This window comes from Perna viridis, chromosome 2, assembly GCF_037379345.1.
Source record: "Perna viridis isolate PV_CMFRI_1.1 ecotype Kerala chromosome 2, ASM3737934v1, whole genome shotgun sequence".
Lineage (NCBI taxonomy): Eukaryota > Metazoa > Mollusca > Bivalvia > Mytilida > Mytilidae > Perna > Perna viridis.
In genome coordinates this window covers 68,051,270-68,068,337 of record NC_142446.1, presented here as the reverse complement: position 1 = coordinate 68,068,337, position 17,068 = coordinate 68,051,270, and the positions used below count along the sequence as shown (strand labels likewise).

The following is a 17,068-nucleotide window of genomic DNA, read 5'->3' as shown; positions in this document are numbered from 1 at the left end:
ATTTTAAGTGTTTATATGTCAGCAACTTTCATTTTCACTTTCGATTTCAATTACTATTTCTATGAGGCCTTCTGAAAGATTTCCTAGGAACAAATATTCGGGATTAAAAAATACATGAATCCCTAACCATAAGCCTCTGTCTGGTTTTATGACAGAGCTGTACATGGAAAAAAACAAGGGAACACCACAGTCAGTTGCCACTTCTTTGGTACAAGATAAAAGTAGAAAGAATGACTTGCAACTGACTTGATTTTCATGTGTCACGAGAGCCATGAAATTTACTTAAATTGGCCTAATTTTGTAACTTTACTATTACAGCTGAATCAGTGATATCCTTACAGACAGACGACATAGAAGATTACTACAATGTAGCTGACAATGATGAAGGTATATACTTACACAGTAACTAAGAAGGGAGTTGAAATATATGGACTAGGTTTATTATGAATTTTTTTTTCTTTTCAAGTACCGTATATAATTGCCTATAAGTTGGATTTTTTAGACTAAACGTTTAATAGCTAGGAAGGGTTCTGACAAAAATTAACTTATGAACTAAAATTTTCTGCTTGAAAATGTCAAAAGCTTGATAATTGACATAAGAGTGACACCCAACATTGAACAGCTAAACTGGCACCGTTTACCCCAGTTTTAGGAAGACTGTCTTCATCTTCTACTTTTTACAGCTAAAATATAATTCAGTAAAAGAATATTTACTCTTTAGTCATTATTTTACAACAATACTGGCCTTTTATATTTTATTTGTATTTCACACTCATCCATTTTGTGTATTTATTTTTACCTGTGTCACACATACAAGGTAAAGTAAAAAATGAACTAACAACATACCATAATTCATGACAAAGTAATCAATATTTCAGTTGGTAATGACAATTCTTTTTATGAATTTCTTTTTCCTTATGATAAAACCTCTTAAATTACGGAAATATCTCTGTTAGAGTATCATAAACTTTCTGTTTATTCTTTGTTGTTCCCTATATTTTTTATTTTAATTTGGGTTATTGGTTGTACCCAAATTAGAATGAATGAACATGTGGCCGTATCAAAACAATTCATATTGCTTGTTAAAAACTTTAATTACTTACTATTATAATAACAACTCCAGTCTGGCTTGTTGTTATTTATTTCAACATTTATTGAAGTTATCAATACAAACAGGTATACTCATTGTAGTTTTAATTTAAAAGGAATGTTAGCAATGCAGTTGTCAGTAATCAGTCCAACATAAGGCTAGGTTGCAGAAAAAAAAGAAAAAAAAATGTGAAAAAATATGCATCTTATACACTTGTGTAAACAATAGAATGCATTTCCTTGATTTTTATTATCTTTCAGAGTATTTTCATGTGTTATAACTTTTTTTTAATTTTCAATTTTATAAGTGGAGCTTCAATATTTGTCTTAAATGTAATCAATGATTACTTACAGGAAGTTTTTATGTAGCTTTGATTTCAGATGAATATTTAAGGACACACATTTATTTTAGGAATGAAACGTAAAAAAGAAATTTTTGAAAAATGAAATGTGCATTCCTGAGAATAATGGGGAATGGTGTCTTTCAATAAATTCCCTACTTGCATTGTTGAAGGGGACTAATCTTTCACACTATCCATCACATTATTGGTGTATCTGTCGGTCCAACAAACTTTTTATGGTACTTGAATGCAACTTAATGGGTTATAGATTATGTGGTCAAACTCAGTGATTTTAGTCGTAAATTTTGTAGATCGACCTAAATTACCTCCAAGAGAAAGTCCCGAACAGATTTATGAATCAGCCGATGATGACATGCCAGCACAGACTCCTCCTCCTTTACCAGCTAGCCAGGTAAGTAATGTTAAAGCTATTTAAAAAAAAATTGTGTTCTCAGTCTCGCTCTTTAAAGGTACCTTATTGTCCATCTTTTTTTAGCTCACTTGGCATCCATTGTTGTTGTGGACAAATTTTAAAAAATCTTCTCCTCTGAAACTACTGGACTGACAGGTTTTAAACTTGGGGTCAGATTGCAGTTTTTGCAAATAACTCAAAAACTGTTGCCTTTAGCAAATTTCTGGCTAGGGTAAGGTTGTTCAGCATCTGGAGATGGACCCATGCCAAATTTTTCAAAATGATTGGTCATCTGATGTAGGAGTTGCGGCCCCTGAAACAGTTTTTTTTGCATTTTTTGCAAGTGCAACTTTGAAAATCTTCTTCTCAAAATCCATTGCACAGAATTCATTGAAATTCATATATGTTCCTTAGGGTATCCCACACAAATTGACTGTTGGGATTTTTGATTCATGAAAAAAAACATTGCCACCATTACTAAAAATAGAACATAGGGGTCAGATGGCAGTTTTTTGCAAATAATTCAAAAACTGTTGCCTTTACCAAATTTCTGGCTAGGGTAAAATTGTTAAGCATCATGAGAAGGACTTGTGCCAAAATTTTTAAAACCATTCATTGACTTATGTAGAGTTACACCCCCTGAAACATTTTTTTTGTTGTTTTTTTTTTCACATATACAACTTTGAAAATCTTCTTCTCTAAAACAATTTAAGATTATTGAATGAAAATAAGCATAATAGTTCTTTAGTGTATTATGCTCAAAATGACTGTTGTGATTTTTAATTCATGAATAGATATGGCTGCCTATACTAAAAATGATAGTTAGGAGTCATAAGACAGGTTTTTGAAAAAAAAAATCAAAAATTGTTGCTTTTAGCAAATTCTGGTTTAGGTCATGAAAATACTATGAAAAGCATTTTCTTCATTTGACAATTTAGTTGATTTTAACTTAGCCTGTCTCATTCCTCAAGTTTTTCAAATAAGCAAATGGTTAACAAGGTGAGCGATTCAGGCTCTATTGAGCCTCTAGTTCTGTCTCTGTGTTAATTGATTTTTATTAGAAATATGAAAAAGAAGCACTTACCCAGGTAAGCAACATTTTTTCATGGCAGCAGAAAAGTAAAATAATGGGCCCACAGATTTATTATTTTTTTACATGAAAAATGGCCTTAATAATTTGAATGCCTTAGTAGAAAGTCTTGTATCATTTTGTTAAGTAGTCATACTTTTGCAAGGTACATGTATGAGTAAAACAATTACATGTAAATACAGATTTTTGTCTAGGAACATTATTCTTGATTACTGCTACATTACAGCATGTAAGATAGTTACCTTCAGTTAACCTTGATTGAATGTCCATTACCTGATTGAATATTTTAGATTTGAACTCTCTGTCTTTTCATAAGTATTTTAAATCTTTTTATAGGAAGTTTAGACCCCTTTTTCAATTATCCTATTCACTACCTAAGGAAGTTCATCAGATGGTTGTCATTTAATCAAAAAATGACCAATACTATTCCCTGAAATTGAATATATTACTCGCTATAAAAGCACGAAGTAGAAAAAAAGCCTTATTGCTAAGTGAAATACGGAATGGATATAATTATTTATACCAATATCTGAAACCTTAGCATACAAAAACACACCTATAGATGTACACTTCATGAACAGAATCAGTCAAGATTGTATACATTTTGTGGAACTTATATATATATATATGATTTTGGAATAATGTGTAAAATGCATTTTAGCCTCCACCTATGAAGAAAGGCATTTCTGTGGAACAACAGAAAGAGGAAGTCTGGACTGTCATAGACAAAAAAGACATCAAAATTTGTAAGTTGGTATATATTCATAGTTTTCAAACATTTAAGAAAACACAATTTTAAAGTCACAGCAAAAACAGGAAAAGGCTACTTCTCTTTAAACAATACTGCAACATGAGGCAAAAAAATATGTCTGTATAAATTTACATTGGATGAAAAAATAGGGTACATGCATGTAGGTTTGTAGGTAAACCATTTTATTTTCTAAAATATTTGATATAAATTATTTAGGCATTCTATGGGAGAATTTCTTCACTTTAATAGTGCTCAACTAAGAAATGGTATTTTAACAGCATTTCATTAAAAAAATACAAATAAAATGTGCTAAAAAAAAGGAGCAGATATGGTAAAACACAATATATGCACCATCATATAACCTTTATAAAAATAGTAAATACTCACAAGGATCACCAAAAGGTCATCAATAAATGTTAACACACCATCAAGTCAGCTCTAAAAGGCCCTGACAACAAAAGTACATTTGTAATAAAATCCATGATAACAGAACCATGACAGTTAAAGGATAACAGAACCATGACAGTTCAAGATAAACTAAAAAGTCAAATAATGACCCAAAGATACATTAATGACCAATATCTCCTGACAGGGGACAGGCGCATGTCTGTGCTGGGGTTAAACTAGTATTATGAGGACTTTACCATTTCATAGGATAGGCAAAAAAAAATACTGTAGGTAGAGTAACCTTAAACAGACATATTTTTCTAAGCTTTAAAAGAAATACTTCACTCTACCTGAACAGGTATATTTGTGCATTTTTTTTATATTTCAGAAGTTTAACTGGTTTTTAATTTTATTGCAGCCAGTCAACTGGGATTTCATTTTATATTGCAGCATGTTAACTGGGATTTCATTTTATATTGTAGCACGTTAACTGGGATGTTGTTGTATATTTCAGTTGATAAACTAAGATTTATTTTTATGTTTCTACAGATTAACTAGGATTTGATTTTATATTTCAGTGGACAAACTTGGAGAAGGAGAATACGGAGAAGTGAAGAAAGGAAAGTTTATTAAGAAAGATGCAAAAGGCAAACAAATGAAGGTAGAATTTATTTTGTGAAAGAGTGAAAATTTATGCAAAATTGAATTGATATGAGAAAAAACTAGCAAGTGAAGATAAAAGTATATTAACTAATAGAGGAAATTATTTTTTTGGGGGGAAAGGCAAACATACAAAGCATACATGTACCAAGGTGTAAATTTGATAAAAAGCAAGTATGATATAAATTGGAATGTAATAAGTACAATCATCCTAGTTATTTAAGAGAATTATTTTTTCCTTGCCAACGAATGTGGTGCAATTTTATCTACTTCTTTGACTACTTGATATTTTGAGTTATGTTATGTTAGTTGGTGTTTAACATCCGAGCAGCAATATTTCAGCTATATTCAGACGATGATATTTTGAGATATCACATCGTGGGGTGATGTGATATGAACTAGTGATATGAATAATTCGTCATGTGATTGATTGTAGTGTGATTTTAAGGCATAATACTTAATCTGATTTATGGAAAGCCATCTTGTGACCTTTCTTATGTTGTTCTCCTCAATCACTTGTAACAAATGGTGACGTCATAAATAGATGATTGCTTTAATTTCTGCATTGGCATATGCCAAATTGCAAGTGGCCAAATTTTCCAGAGGAAACACTGAGAAAAAGTTTTTATAACTCATGAAATTTGAATATTGCAAAATATAGACATCTATTATTTAATTTTGAATTAATTGCAATCTTGCTGAGGCTCATTTGTTATGAAGTTGAAATTAAATAACTTGAGTTGATATTTTGCATTATTCACTCATTATGAAACCTATAATTTTCACCTTAAGTTTTGATTACAGTATTACTTTACATCATGTAATCTTTGAAATTCTGTTTGTGGTACAATTTTTACAAGGACCAAACATCTCCAGTGCTAACAGCACTTTGATTAAGGTTTATTTTGAGTATATTTTTTTTATTTTCCACATCAAGTTCTTGATAATTGTGCAGATTGCTATAATTCTATTACAAGGAAACTTGACTAAACTGAACCCTAAATAATCTGGAAACATGTCTAGACCACACACTTCCTAATGTCCCATTATAACAGTTTAAATGTACTGGTATATCAAATCTTGGTTAGCTGAAGACCTCTCTAAATGGAATACATTTTAAAGCCCAAAAGGGGTTCAGTTAGGCAGGTATTCAGTTTAGATTGGTTTTACTGTATCATATTGGGAATAGTTTATTAGTAGGAGGCCAAAACCAACCCTAAAGGTATGTTGTCCTTAACAATAGCAGTTTGGTTAAGTAATTTATTCTCCATTAATGACTTTTTCTTGCAGATTGATGTTGCTATAAAGACTTTCCACTCAGAAATTAATTCTGAAGCAGCATTAAAAGCCATCGAAGAGGAAGCTAAACTTATGTCCAACCTGAAGCATGAAAATGTTGTAGAATTGTTTGGTGTTTGTAATTCTCCTTTTATGTTGGTATGTAGGCTATAATGTCCAGGAACAACTGTTTATATAATGTAGTTTATTTATTGGATGTATAATGGGGGTTAAATGGTAATCAAAGGAACCAAGACTCAAGTAGAAATCAAAAGAATATAATCCAAGGGTATAAACAAGATGGGGAAACACAACAAAAAACATAAAATAACCAAAATAACACGAACAAAGAAACAAAAGCTCTGACTCTACCAAAAACCTGGGAGATGGACCAGGTGCAGTGGTAGGGTAAACCAACTATACTCGGCGTCACATAAATAACATACTGTTAAAATTTGAATAAAAATATTTTCTACGACTTTATTGACACCAACCGTCGTTTAAATTGTTTTAAATGACTTGCTCATTCGTTTAGCCAAACAGCTTCTCAAAAACAAGTTGCTTATTAGCTTAAATCATGCGTAACAAATCCTTACGGGAAAATCCCATACTAATATCCGCCAAGTTGGTTTTTACGGGACGATTTGTTTACAAACGAAGTTCGTAAGTTCCCGTCGAACTCCGGTGACAATCGTCTGCTTGATCAACTTCTCGGTATTGTACGTTGTTCGCGTAAAATAAATCCGAGATATCCGAAATAACGCCGAAGTGCATTCTGGGTTCTTCGGTTTTTGGACAAACCATTTAAACGTAAACAACATCTCCTAGCAACCCGATCACTGTAAACATGGCCGACTTTTTACAATGTAAATATTGGCACCTAGAATTAAAATTTGACAGGAATTTAACGATTCATTGTTTAGGGAGAAGCCATTTGGCTAAACGAATGAGCAAGTCATTTAAGACAATTTAAACGACGGTAGGTGTCAATAAAGTCGTAGAAAATATTTTTATTCAAATTTTAACAGTATGTTATTTATGTGACGCCGACTATAGTACTTCACATGATAATCATAGTTATGTAGCTCAATTCTTGTGTGAAACATACAAATGTATGTAGCCTTAATTCCTAATCATCTGGGTAGTCCAATGGTGGTTTGATTGCCTTGAGTGTACGTGGCTGTTGATTCAAACATCAGTCCAGACATACGAAAGATTCTAAAGTTGGTTCAAACCCCAGCCCAGACATACGAAAGATTCTAAAATTGGTTCAAACCCTAGCCCAAACATACAAAAGATTCTAAAATTGGTTCAAACCCCAGCCCAGACAAACAAAAGATTCTAAAATTGGTTCAAACCCCAGCCCAGACATACGAAAGGTTCTATAGTTGGAAGCCACTGCTTCTCAGCTAAGTGTGTAGGTGGCTGTTGGTTTAACCCCAGCCCAGACATACGAAAGATTCTATAGTTGGTAGCCACTGCTTCTCGGCTAAGTGTGTGACTTATAGGGGAATAGAGTGACAACATGTTAAAATATGTCCAGTTACATGTCTGCCTATTGCTTCCGTGAATTGGCACTTTAAAAATCTTGCTCAGACTATTGGACTAGTTAGTAACAGGGTCTGTTCAATTATTCAAATATTCTCATTGTCAAATTTCTAAAATATTTTCATTAGGATGTTAAATCACAACCAATCAAGCAGTCAAACGATTCCTAGGTTAAAAATCACTTCTCAATCTTCAAATTTCTTACTGTAAAAACAAATTTAGTACCTCAGTTTAAAGGAAAATTGTAAAATTAACCCCTGAAGAAAACTACCTACTTATCAATATATACATGTATGGTTTGTAGGTAGAGGAATTTGTACCAGAAGGCTCAATGTTAGATTACTTAGTAAAGCATGGAGAAAAGAAAGTTAAGTCAGATACTCTTAAACTTTGGGCCGCTCAGATAGCTAATGGTATGCAGTATCTGGAGAGGAAGAGAGTTGTCCATCGTGATCTTGCAGCAAGAAATATTCTAGTGACGAGCATCCGTCTGGTTTGTATTAATCATATTTTGTTAATATTTTATGAATTATTTAATACTTGTGCTGATTAAGGTATGTATATAGCAATCTTCGTGTAAATGTAAGTTCATCCCTCCTTTTATCCATTTGTCTCTCCCACTTTGGATTACAGATAATTGAAACCAAATCTTTTCATATTTGTGTATAATGCTTTTCACTGTTCAACACTTTGGAGTTTGGTTATGAGATATATAACATGAACAGCTAAGGAGGTATGGCCCATTTTCACTTTGAAAATGTTTAAGTATTACTAGGTTATTCAACTCTAAATTCATTTCACAGAAAAAATTGCAGCATATGATTTTCTTGTACTTTGCTGTACCTTTTTCATGTGTATTTAGTCCAACATGAAAAACACAAGAAAGTCATATGTTTAAGACTAAAGAAATAAGTTTCATTCAATATAAAAATCAGACAGTGAGTTTTGCATGCATATAAAAAAAACACCATTTAATTCAGGGGTTTATAAAATCTCCTTTTGCTATAAAAAAATTTTGACTATATAATGTCCATGCAAAAATCAGGCAGTGAGTGGCACATGACAAATTTTGTTTTCAAAATTCTTTCATCTGTTTCATATCACAAATGTATCCTTTTTCAAAGTCGAATGTTGGTTTTTGATTAACTGCAGCAATTAAAGAGAAAAAGAATTACATAGAAAGTATCGAAATTCATTGAAAAGGGGAGATAACTCTTTTATTTTGTGCTAAATTTGGTTGCTTTGTTAGGGAACTTTATAATCCATTGTCACTTTAAAAAATCTTTTTACTATGTGTATGATATAAACATTGGAACAAAAAATTCAGTGGGATAAAATTGACCCTCTGCCAAAAATATCATAGGATTTGCCTGATTTTTACATGGACAGCCTCTTGAATGCATATGGTTCTATTTACAGAGTTATCTTCCATTAATAAGTTATTTACTAGTTATACAAATGAATATTTTTAGAAATGTTATTTAAAAATGATTTACATAGTGTTATTAAAATTTGCATCTTTTGTTTGGTGAGTTTTAAATATTCACGTGACACACACAAAATTACCATTGCCTGAAGTTGAAACAGATCACTAAAATTGTGCAAAAACATTAATTTTACCTTGAGGTCAATATTATGTGGGGTATTGAAAATTTTGTCTTGGACATAGATTAAATTACCTATGAAATGATACAAGTAGAAAGTTTAATGTCGATTATCCAGTAGAATACCTAAGGAAGTCCATCAGGTGTATGTCATTCAATCAAGGGAAGACAGACTCTATTAACTTATGTTTACTACCGTGTAGCAGGTAACTTTCCCGGGGTTCCTATTTTTGCATTGGCTCTACGAATAGAGGTATTAAATTTTCATGGTCTTTGATTTTTTTTCATTCACAAATACTTTCTACAGGAGATAACTAAAAACATCTGGACTTAAATTTGGCAAGCTTTTATTTTAGCATTTCCGTAAACCTCACAAATATAGCAAATATTAAACCTGCCTAAAATTGCCTAAAAAGTAGTTTAGTTTACAGTAGCTCTTTCCTGGACAAAAAATAATAATAATGAAAATTGCAGAGTAATATATTAATTTTTTTGCTCAGGTTAAAATCAGTGACTTTGGTTTGTCTCGAGCGTACTCTGATGAGAGTAGCTATTATAAAGCTAGTAAAGGAGGTCGGTGGCCTATAAAATGGTATGCACCAGAATGTGTCAATTATGGAAAATTTACTCATGCCACAGATGTATGGAGTTATGGAGTTACATTGTGGGAAATGTTTAGTTATGGTCAACAGCCTTATGGTGACATGAAGGGAATTGACGTATGTTTTATAAGCATAAAAATGAGTTTAAAAATACTGTGAAAGTACTATTGTTCGTGGGGTACCAATATTCATGGTTTTTGAGGGTAGGCCAAACCACCAAATTTAATTCTCAACAAAAAAACAGATTTTCATTGATGTGTATACTGAAAACCTTAAAATCACGAATTCAAGAATCCAACAAACTAGTGTTTCTTTCCTAATCCATGAATATTGGTATACACGAATAAAAGTACTTTCACAGTATTATTCAAGGTTTCGTGTTTATTGTCCATTTTCCTCAAATGTCATTCCTTTTATATTATTTAATATCCCTATTAAAATCAATAAATATATTTCAGACAATTATTATAATTATAATTAATTATTACAATGATTTTATTGAAAATTTAGGCATTTAAAGGTTAGAAAATTTACTGCAAACATCTCTTTTTGCCATTAATAGTTGTTTCTATGTTCCATCACACAATCATCAGTTTTGAATCGATCTAGTGTTTGAAAGAGTAATCAAGGGAACCAGGATTCTTGCGGAAATCAAAAGAATGTGTTCCAGGGACAAAGACCAGAATTGGAAAACAGACACACACAGCAATGAACATAAAATAACAAAAATAAAATGTACAAAGTAACAAAAATAAACGAGCAACTGGGACTCCACTAAAAACTGGGAGCATGGACCAGGTACTCCAGTAGGGTAAGCATCCTCTGCTTTTCTAGAAACACCTGCCAAGTTGCTTATAAAAAGTCAAGTCCTGTAATGAGATGAAGGGATGTATTATTAACATCCTGATGTTCTGAAACATACTCATGTATGAAAAAAGTGAACACAATACACACCAAAATACAGTAGGATTTTTCCAATAGTGGTTTTCAGAATTACGTTTCCTAAGTATCCAAGTTACATAAATTTAGGTGATAGAGTACATAACAGAAGGGAAGCGTTTAAGTCAGCCATCTGCCTGTCCTGATGTTACATATGAAGAAATGAAGAAATGTTGGAAGACAAAGCCAGACGAAAGACCTACATTCCAGGAATTACATACTCACTTTGAAACATCTTCGGAGTATGCTGACATTCAAGAGATAAGGCGTATGAAAATGTCTGTAAAGAAACGGTAATGTTGGGAGACTTTGTGATAACTACATTATTCCAAAGATGACATTTATATATTATAAATTTGTTTTCTTTGTTATTATTTTTGCATTTTTACAAACTATTTTTAAAAAATGGACTTTCTACTTAATTTCATTTCATGAATTCTAAAATGTTTGCAATTTTTCATTCATTTTAGCATTTTGTTTGCAATTTTTCATAGATAAGCAAATTATGCAATGAAATATTTAAGTCAGGATTAACATTTGTTAAAACAATGAGTTATTGAACTGGCATCTATTTTGTCTTTTTGTTATTTAATCATTTTCCCCAATTGTCTATAGAGAACCTAAACTTGTTTCTTTCATTATAACTTGCTATATTTTTTTATAGTTGCTTCATTTATATTTTTTTTGCAAAGTCTATTTGTTAATTATACAGTAATTTAATTGTGTATATCCATTGAAAGAATCACCATTTTTTTGGCATTTTGACTGGACATGAGCTAGCAAAATTAAAAAAAAAAGAAGATACTGGCTAAAAGATACATATAATGGTCAAATATGTTTTCCCCTATTTAAGGAGGTAGACGTAGGGTAAGGGACATAACTCTTGAAATCAGTGATGTGTTTGTATCATATTCAATTTCCCCAAAGCCTTTCAAGCTTTCCTTTGTAACAGAATGAAATCAGTCCAAGTTACTTTGACGCTTGCAAGGGATATATGTAAATGGTGAATGCAAACATTCCAATGATTTTTAAGAGTTATGTCCCTTACCCTAGGTCTACCTCCTTAATTTGAAATGAAAAAAGTAACATTTAAACTTTTAACTTTATGTACTAAGGCCAGTCTTAAACAAAAAAAAATGGTTTGTTGTTTTCCATATTACGTCTTGGGATGTGGTAAATACATCTAGCCATTCAAAATGTACCTAATTTTGAGTATAGATAAATGTTTTTCTTGGAAATTAACAAATAAAATTGGTAGGCTTTTTATAAGTCAGTTGATGGACAACAAACTAAGAGTTTCGTAGTGATAGCCTTAAATTTTGAAATGTATAAATTTCTATTAATTAAAAAAAGATTCTTCAATTTTTTCATTATATATGTCTTTGAACTTTTGTAGGATATTTTTTAATTATCCATGCTTGTTATTTTTTTGCTGTGAAATTGGCTTTATTATAAGTTTGCCAAAACAAATTTGATCAAACTGTTACATTGTGTTCTTAATTTGTAATAGTCCATATTAGATTATTCCTATGCTTGGAAGTGAGAAGTGTGTCAAAGTTTATTTTTATATACAGTATGCTTTAAAATATTTTTGATGATGAAATTTTTATTGTTATTTTTTTGTAAAGAAGTTATTGTTAGTATAATCCAAAATCAAATGTTAAATTAGGCCACTCAATTTTTTTTTACTGTCATAAGCAGATACAAGCCCCCTTTTTTCCTTAAAAGTTTGGTTGATTATAAAAAAAATGGAAATCACTGGGGCAGGACCCCCTTTTTTAGCCAGTCATTGCCCCCTTTCAGAATTCCTGGATCCATCTTTTTAGAAGCACTATCACCTGTGAATCTGGCTATAAAGTATTTCTGAGATTTGAAAAATAATTAAAAGGTCTAGGGATATATAATCAATTTATGTTTTGATTTAGGTACTATTTCAAACGTTCTAATGGAGTTCAAACATTTATTTATAGTTAAATACTGTTCAGGAAGAATAATACAAGTATGGGGAATCTCCATTTATCCAACATTATATTTTTAAGTAGCTGTCTTTGTAAGAATCATGCAAAATCAGGAAAATGTGATACACACCAAAAATGGCTACATATTTTTATTTTTGAAATTAAGTTGTATTATGGGTTTACATAATGAAATATGTAATTATTCATTCCAGTCTGTCTGCTCTTAGAAGATAATCAACATTGAAAATCCAATAGATTCTATTGTATTTGTATTTGCATTTACATTTGCAGTTGAGTTATCTCCCTTAATTTTGAAATCTACAGTGCATTCTGTATAATTTTTATGTTAATTTTTGTTTTCTATGGTAATTTAAAAAAAATATTAAAAATAAAAATATTTAGGCTTTTCACTCACGAATCACATTTTGCATGATTCTTAGCTGGAGTGCTACTTAAAATTTCATACTCAATTTGCATCCATAAATTCAGGCATCTACTTAATGATTTTACTTTATGGACACCCCTATTATCATATGGAGTGCTTATCTTTTGTTTCTACAAAATCAAAAAATCAAAACCATACATTTTTTTCAGTTTAATTGAAGTGCTATCTGTATATTTAAAATATTTATTTCTTGATAGGTTATTCTTGCATCATCTTTATATTAAGTCAGGCTATTTTATATTCTCCAATATCATAAATATTGGGAAGTTACTGATTTTTATAATACATATATCCATTGTTTATCGAAGTTTCCGATATATACTAGAGAAATTCTGTCTCCCTTCACCTTTTTGTTCTGTGTCTAGCTGTCTGTCACAATTTTGCAAACACATCTCAAAAACTACTGCACTGAATTTCATGAAACTTTTTAGATAGTAAAGACCTTATATGTAGTTGTGTATATTTATCCTTTTGTGGAAGTTATACTTCTTTGAACTTTGAACTGGGGGGAGATATACACTTTTAAAGGCAAAAACTTTAATTTTTTTTATAGTTACATTGTAAGAACTTGCTGCCTATTAGCAATTTGTGATTGTAACTTGTTGGAACACAATTATGATTACCAGTATGTAAGAATTTCCTGAACTATAAGGATTGGAATTATTTTTTGTACTTTTCATTTTATGGTGCTATTAAATACTGTAAACCTGTTGAAACTAAACCCTGAATAAACTGAAGACCTGTCTAAACCAAAACCCTGAATAAACTATAAACCTGTCTAAACCAAACCCTGAATAAAGTGAAGACCTGTCTAAACCAAACCCTGAATAAACTGAAGATCAGTTTAAACCAGTCATCTTCTGAAGTCCTTTCTTACCAGGGTCAAAGCACTTTAAGTATAAACTTAACACTTGCATAAATAGATCAATTTTTTAAAACAGAGAGGTGTTCAGTTTGGAGAGATTTCATTGTATATTGTTAACATGTAGATATAAATACATGTACCCAACAGGTTATTCATATTTAATCATAATATTATGCTGTTTGTTGACTTCTTGAATTTCAAAAGTGCCCTTATAAAATATGAATTCTTAATGTTTATAAATCAATTGTTCCAAGAATGATGAATTTATGTACATGTTTTCAACCTCATACTTTTGCTTAATGGTGGATCGTATCTGAAACAAGTTGGTTATGAATTTAATTCTAATGCTTTTTTATTTAATGGTAGCAATCCATTTTTTGTGTTAGTTTGCAATCAATAATGAAAACAAAAATTGAAAATCCATGAAAAGTTTTATATGCTAATTTATGGCAATTGTCATCCAAACTTGAAACAAAAAGTGAGTAAAAATTAAATTGTTGACTTTTTAGGTGCTACTGCAAAAAAATTCAAGTTACTGGTGTACAATATTTTAGATTTTTTAAAGAAAAATTTAGAAGTTTTGTGCATTTCTATCAAGTTAAAAACATAGCATTTTTGCTTAGTTTTATTCTTATGTAAAATTGTACTGTAATCTAACCCTTCTCATCAGAAAAAATATGTGTTTGATCAGCTATGTTGTATACATCTTTTTTTCTTTTAAAAAAATCTATAATTATTTTTCAAATTTTTGACAATTTGCAATCATACATGTCTGTAGACAGAATGTGGTGATATTACTGTATTATAGGTGCTGTGAGCATTGCAATCAAAAATGATCATAACTAAGTCGTTCAAAATACTACTTATCGGTAAGTACCAGTTCATATAAAATTCAGGCACTGCCTATGGTAGAGGTGATTCATGGTGTCCAAAAACCGACTAAACAGACAATGATATAACAGTCTATATATGCCATACTCTTATAATGTAACTCTTGCAAAGTGTCAATTTCATACACAACCTGTATAATTGTAACATCCAATGACAAATTTAGACTGGCTTTAAATGATCTGCATCTGTTTCTGAATTAAAAATAAAAATGATTTCAGTGGATTTTTGACTTGACGTGGATCACCTCCTGTCTGATTTTTATAAAGACAACTACTCAAAACATGTAATAGAGAATTTAAAGACAAAAATACCCAAGAAAGTAGTCTTAAAACATTTGCCTGGCCCTCATTTTAGGTGTAGGTGAGTTTAAAATAAATTTACTGGTGTAATCAATTTTACAATAAAAAAATATCTTGAAAAAATAATTTTATCTTTTGTGTTTGCATGTGTCACAGAATCCTGGTTCAATGTTCATATGCAAGTTTCATGATTTTTGCAAATGGTTCGCAAATGAAACAAATAAAGGATTCAGGGCTATAGTTTGAAGGCTATTTAATACAAGACATAATTTCCCACCATACATGTATCTCATTTGTGATTGTATCAAATCATCAATGTTATCTTGAAGATATACTAAATGAATTATAATAATCATGCAGTAATATTTAAGATTGAAATAATTATTAAAGTTTGATAAAGCATTACTTTTCTCTTGTTTGAATTTACAGTGAAACTTTTAAGATGTGACAGATGTTTTAGCCAATGAACTACTGGTAGAGCTTACAAGACAGATAGCTGGATTGTACAAGATGAAAAAAATAGCATACATAGCAAATCAATCACATTCTAATTTTCATATGCCAGTCTTTCTAGATGGAACATTCATGTGGTTAGGGGGGCTCCTGTTTATGAACCATAAATCAAGAATACTTTCAGAATTTCTTATGAAACTAATGAATGCGGTTTATTATATAGATCCTATATTTCATTATTTTTGTATTTACATTGATTTATCCCATATCTTGTCAATGACTCAGAAACATGCAGCATTTTTAATGAAATTTTGATAAATTTTTTTTTTCTGTTGATGCAAGATTTCTGAAAATAAGTTTTTGAGTTATGGGACTTCATTCAGACAAATTTTGGCAGTGATTTCGTGTTTTTATACTACAAATGGGTTATTGAAAAATCAACAATATGTAATTATCTTCTGTCAAGTCATGTTATTTAAAAAATTGACGAAGTTCCATTTTCTGCCTAACAGTATACCAAGAGTAATCAAGGAAACCAAGGTTTTAGCGGTAATCAAAAGAATGTAATCCAGGGACAAAGACCAGACATGGAAAACAGACGTACACAACAAAGAACATAAAGTAACTAAAATAATACATACAAAGAAACTAAGGTAAATGATAGCAACTCGGACTCCACTAAAAACTGGGAGCATGGACCAGGTGCACTGGTAGGGTAACTTGGTATTTGGGCCCCGCTGAAGTAAAATTCCTGAACATCAGTCATGCTTAAAAAATTAAATTAATCATGCAAAACTCATAACAGTCAAGACACAAACAGTTGTGCAAAAATCATTTGTTTTTAATATCCTGGAAGTCAAAGGTCAAACGTCACCAACCATAGTACTTGACACATTGTCTTCAGGTGATCTACCCACATGCCAAATATCAAAAGCCCACATCTTAAAGACAAAAAAGTTACAGCCTGGACCTGAGTTTGTCAGGAATTTGACCTTGAGGTCAAAGTTTAAGATAATAGGTCACAATCTATGGTATGCGACACATCATCTATAAGTGATCTACATACAATGTATATGTCAAATATCAAAAAAATTACAGCCTGAACACAGGTTTGTAACTAACGGACAGACAGAGTGATCACTAGAGGGGACAGCCAATTTTTGAGGCGGGGCCCTAATTAGCTTTTGTAGGAAGGGGTCTTCACTTCCACAGCCTGCACAATTTTACAGTGCATAAAAATGATGTTCATGTAATTGATTGGTATCCCCTTGATTAAGTGACAATCACTGGATAATTGAGAAATATATATAAACTTGCAATCAGACAATTCATCTGATTAATTCCGTAGGTATTTGAATCTATACTTGATAGAAAGTTTAAATCTGTAAGAGAGATAAAAACCCCACTGGATTAAAAATGGGAAAATAAAGGTTGCTTAATAATATAACAAACATGA

At 31.1% G+C, this 17,068-nt stretch overlaps 1 protein-coding gene across 2 annotated transcripts in view; it reads left to right on the top strand.

The window, feature by feature from the left end:
- LOC148626642 (tyrosine-protein kinase HTK16-like) overlaps positions 1-11,498 on the top strand; it is a 35,434-nt gene extending 23,936 nt beyond the window's left edge. Inside the window, exons 11-18 of one of the 2 annotated variants that reach the window (XM_088570803.1) lie at positions 319-387; positions 1,742-1,842; positions 3,594-3,678; positions 4,649-4,731; positions 6,021-6,167; positions 7,861-8,049; positions 9,661-9,879; positions 10,792-11,498. In XM_088570803.1, the coding sequence (XP_088426929.1) occupies positions 319-387; positions 1,742-1,842; positions 3,594-3,678; positions 4,649-4,731; positions 6,021-6,167; positions 7,861-8,049; positions 9,661-9,879; positions 10,792-10,998 (1,100 nt within the window). In that variant the 3' untranslated portion in view covers positions 10,999-11,498. Of the gene's footprint in view, positions 1-318; positions 388-1,726; positions 1,843-3,593; positions 3,679-4,648; positions 4,732-6,020; positions 6,168-7,860; positions 8,050-9,660; positions 9,880-10,791 lie in introns of both variants that reach the window. The other variant, XM_088570802.1, reaches the window with a different exon arrangement.
- Positions 11,499-17,068: the final 5,570 nt, after the last annotated feature.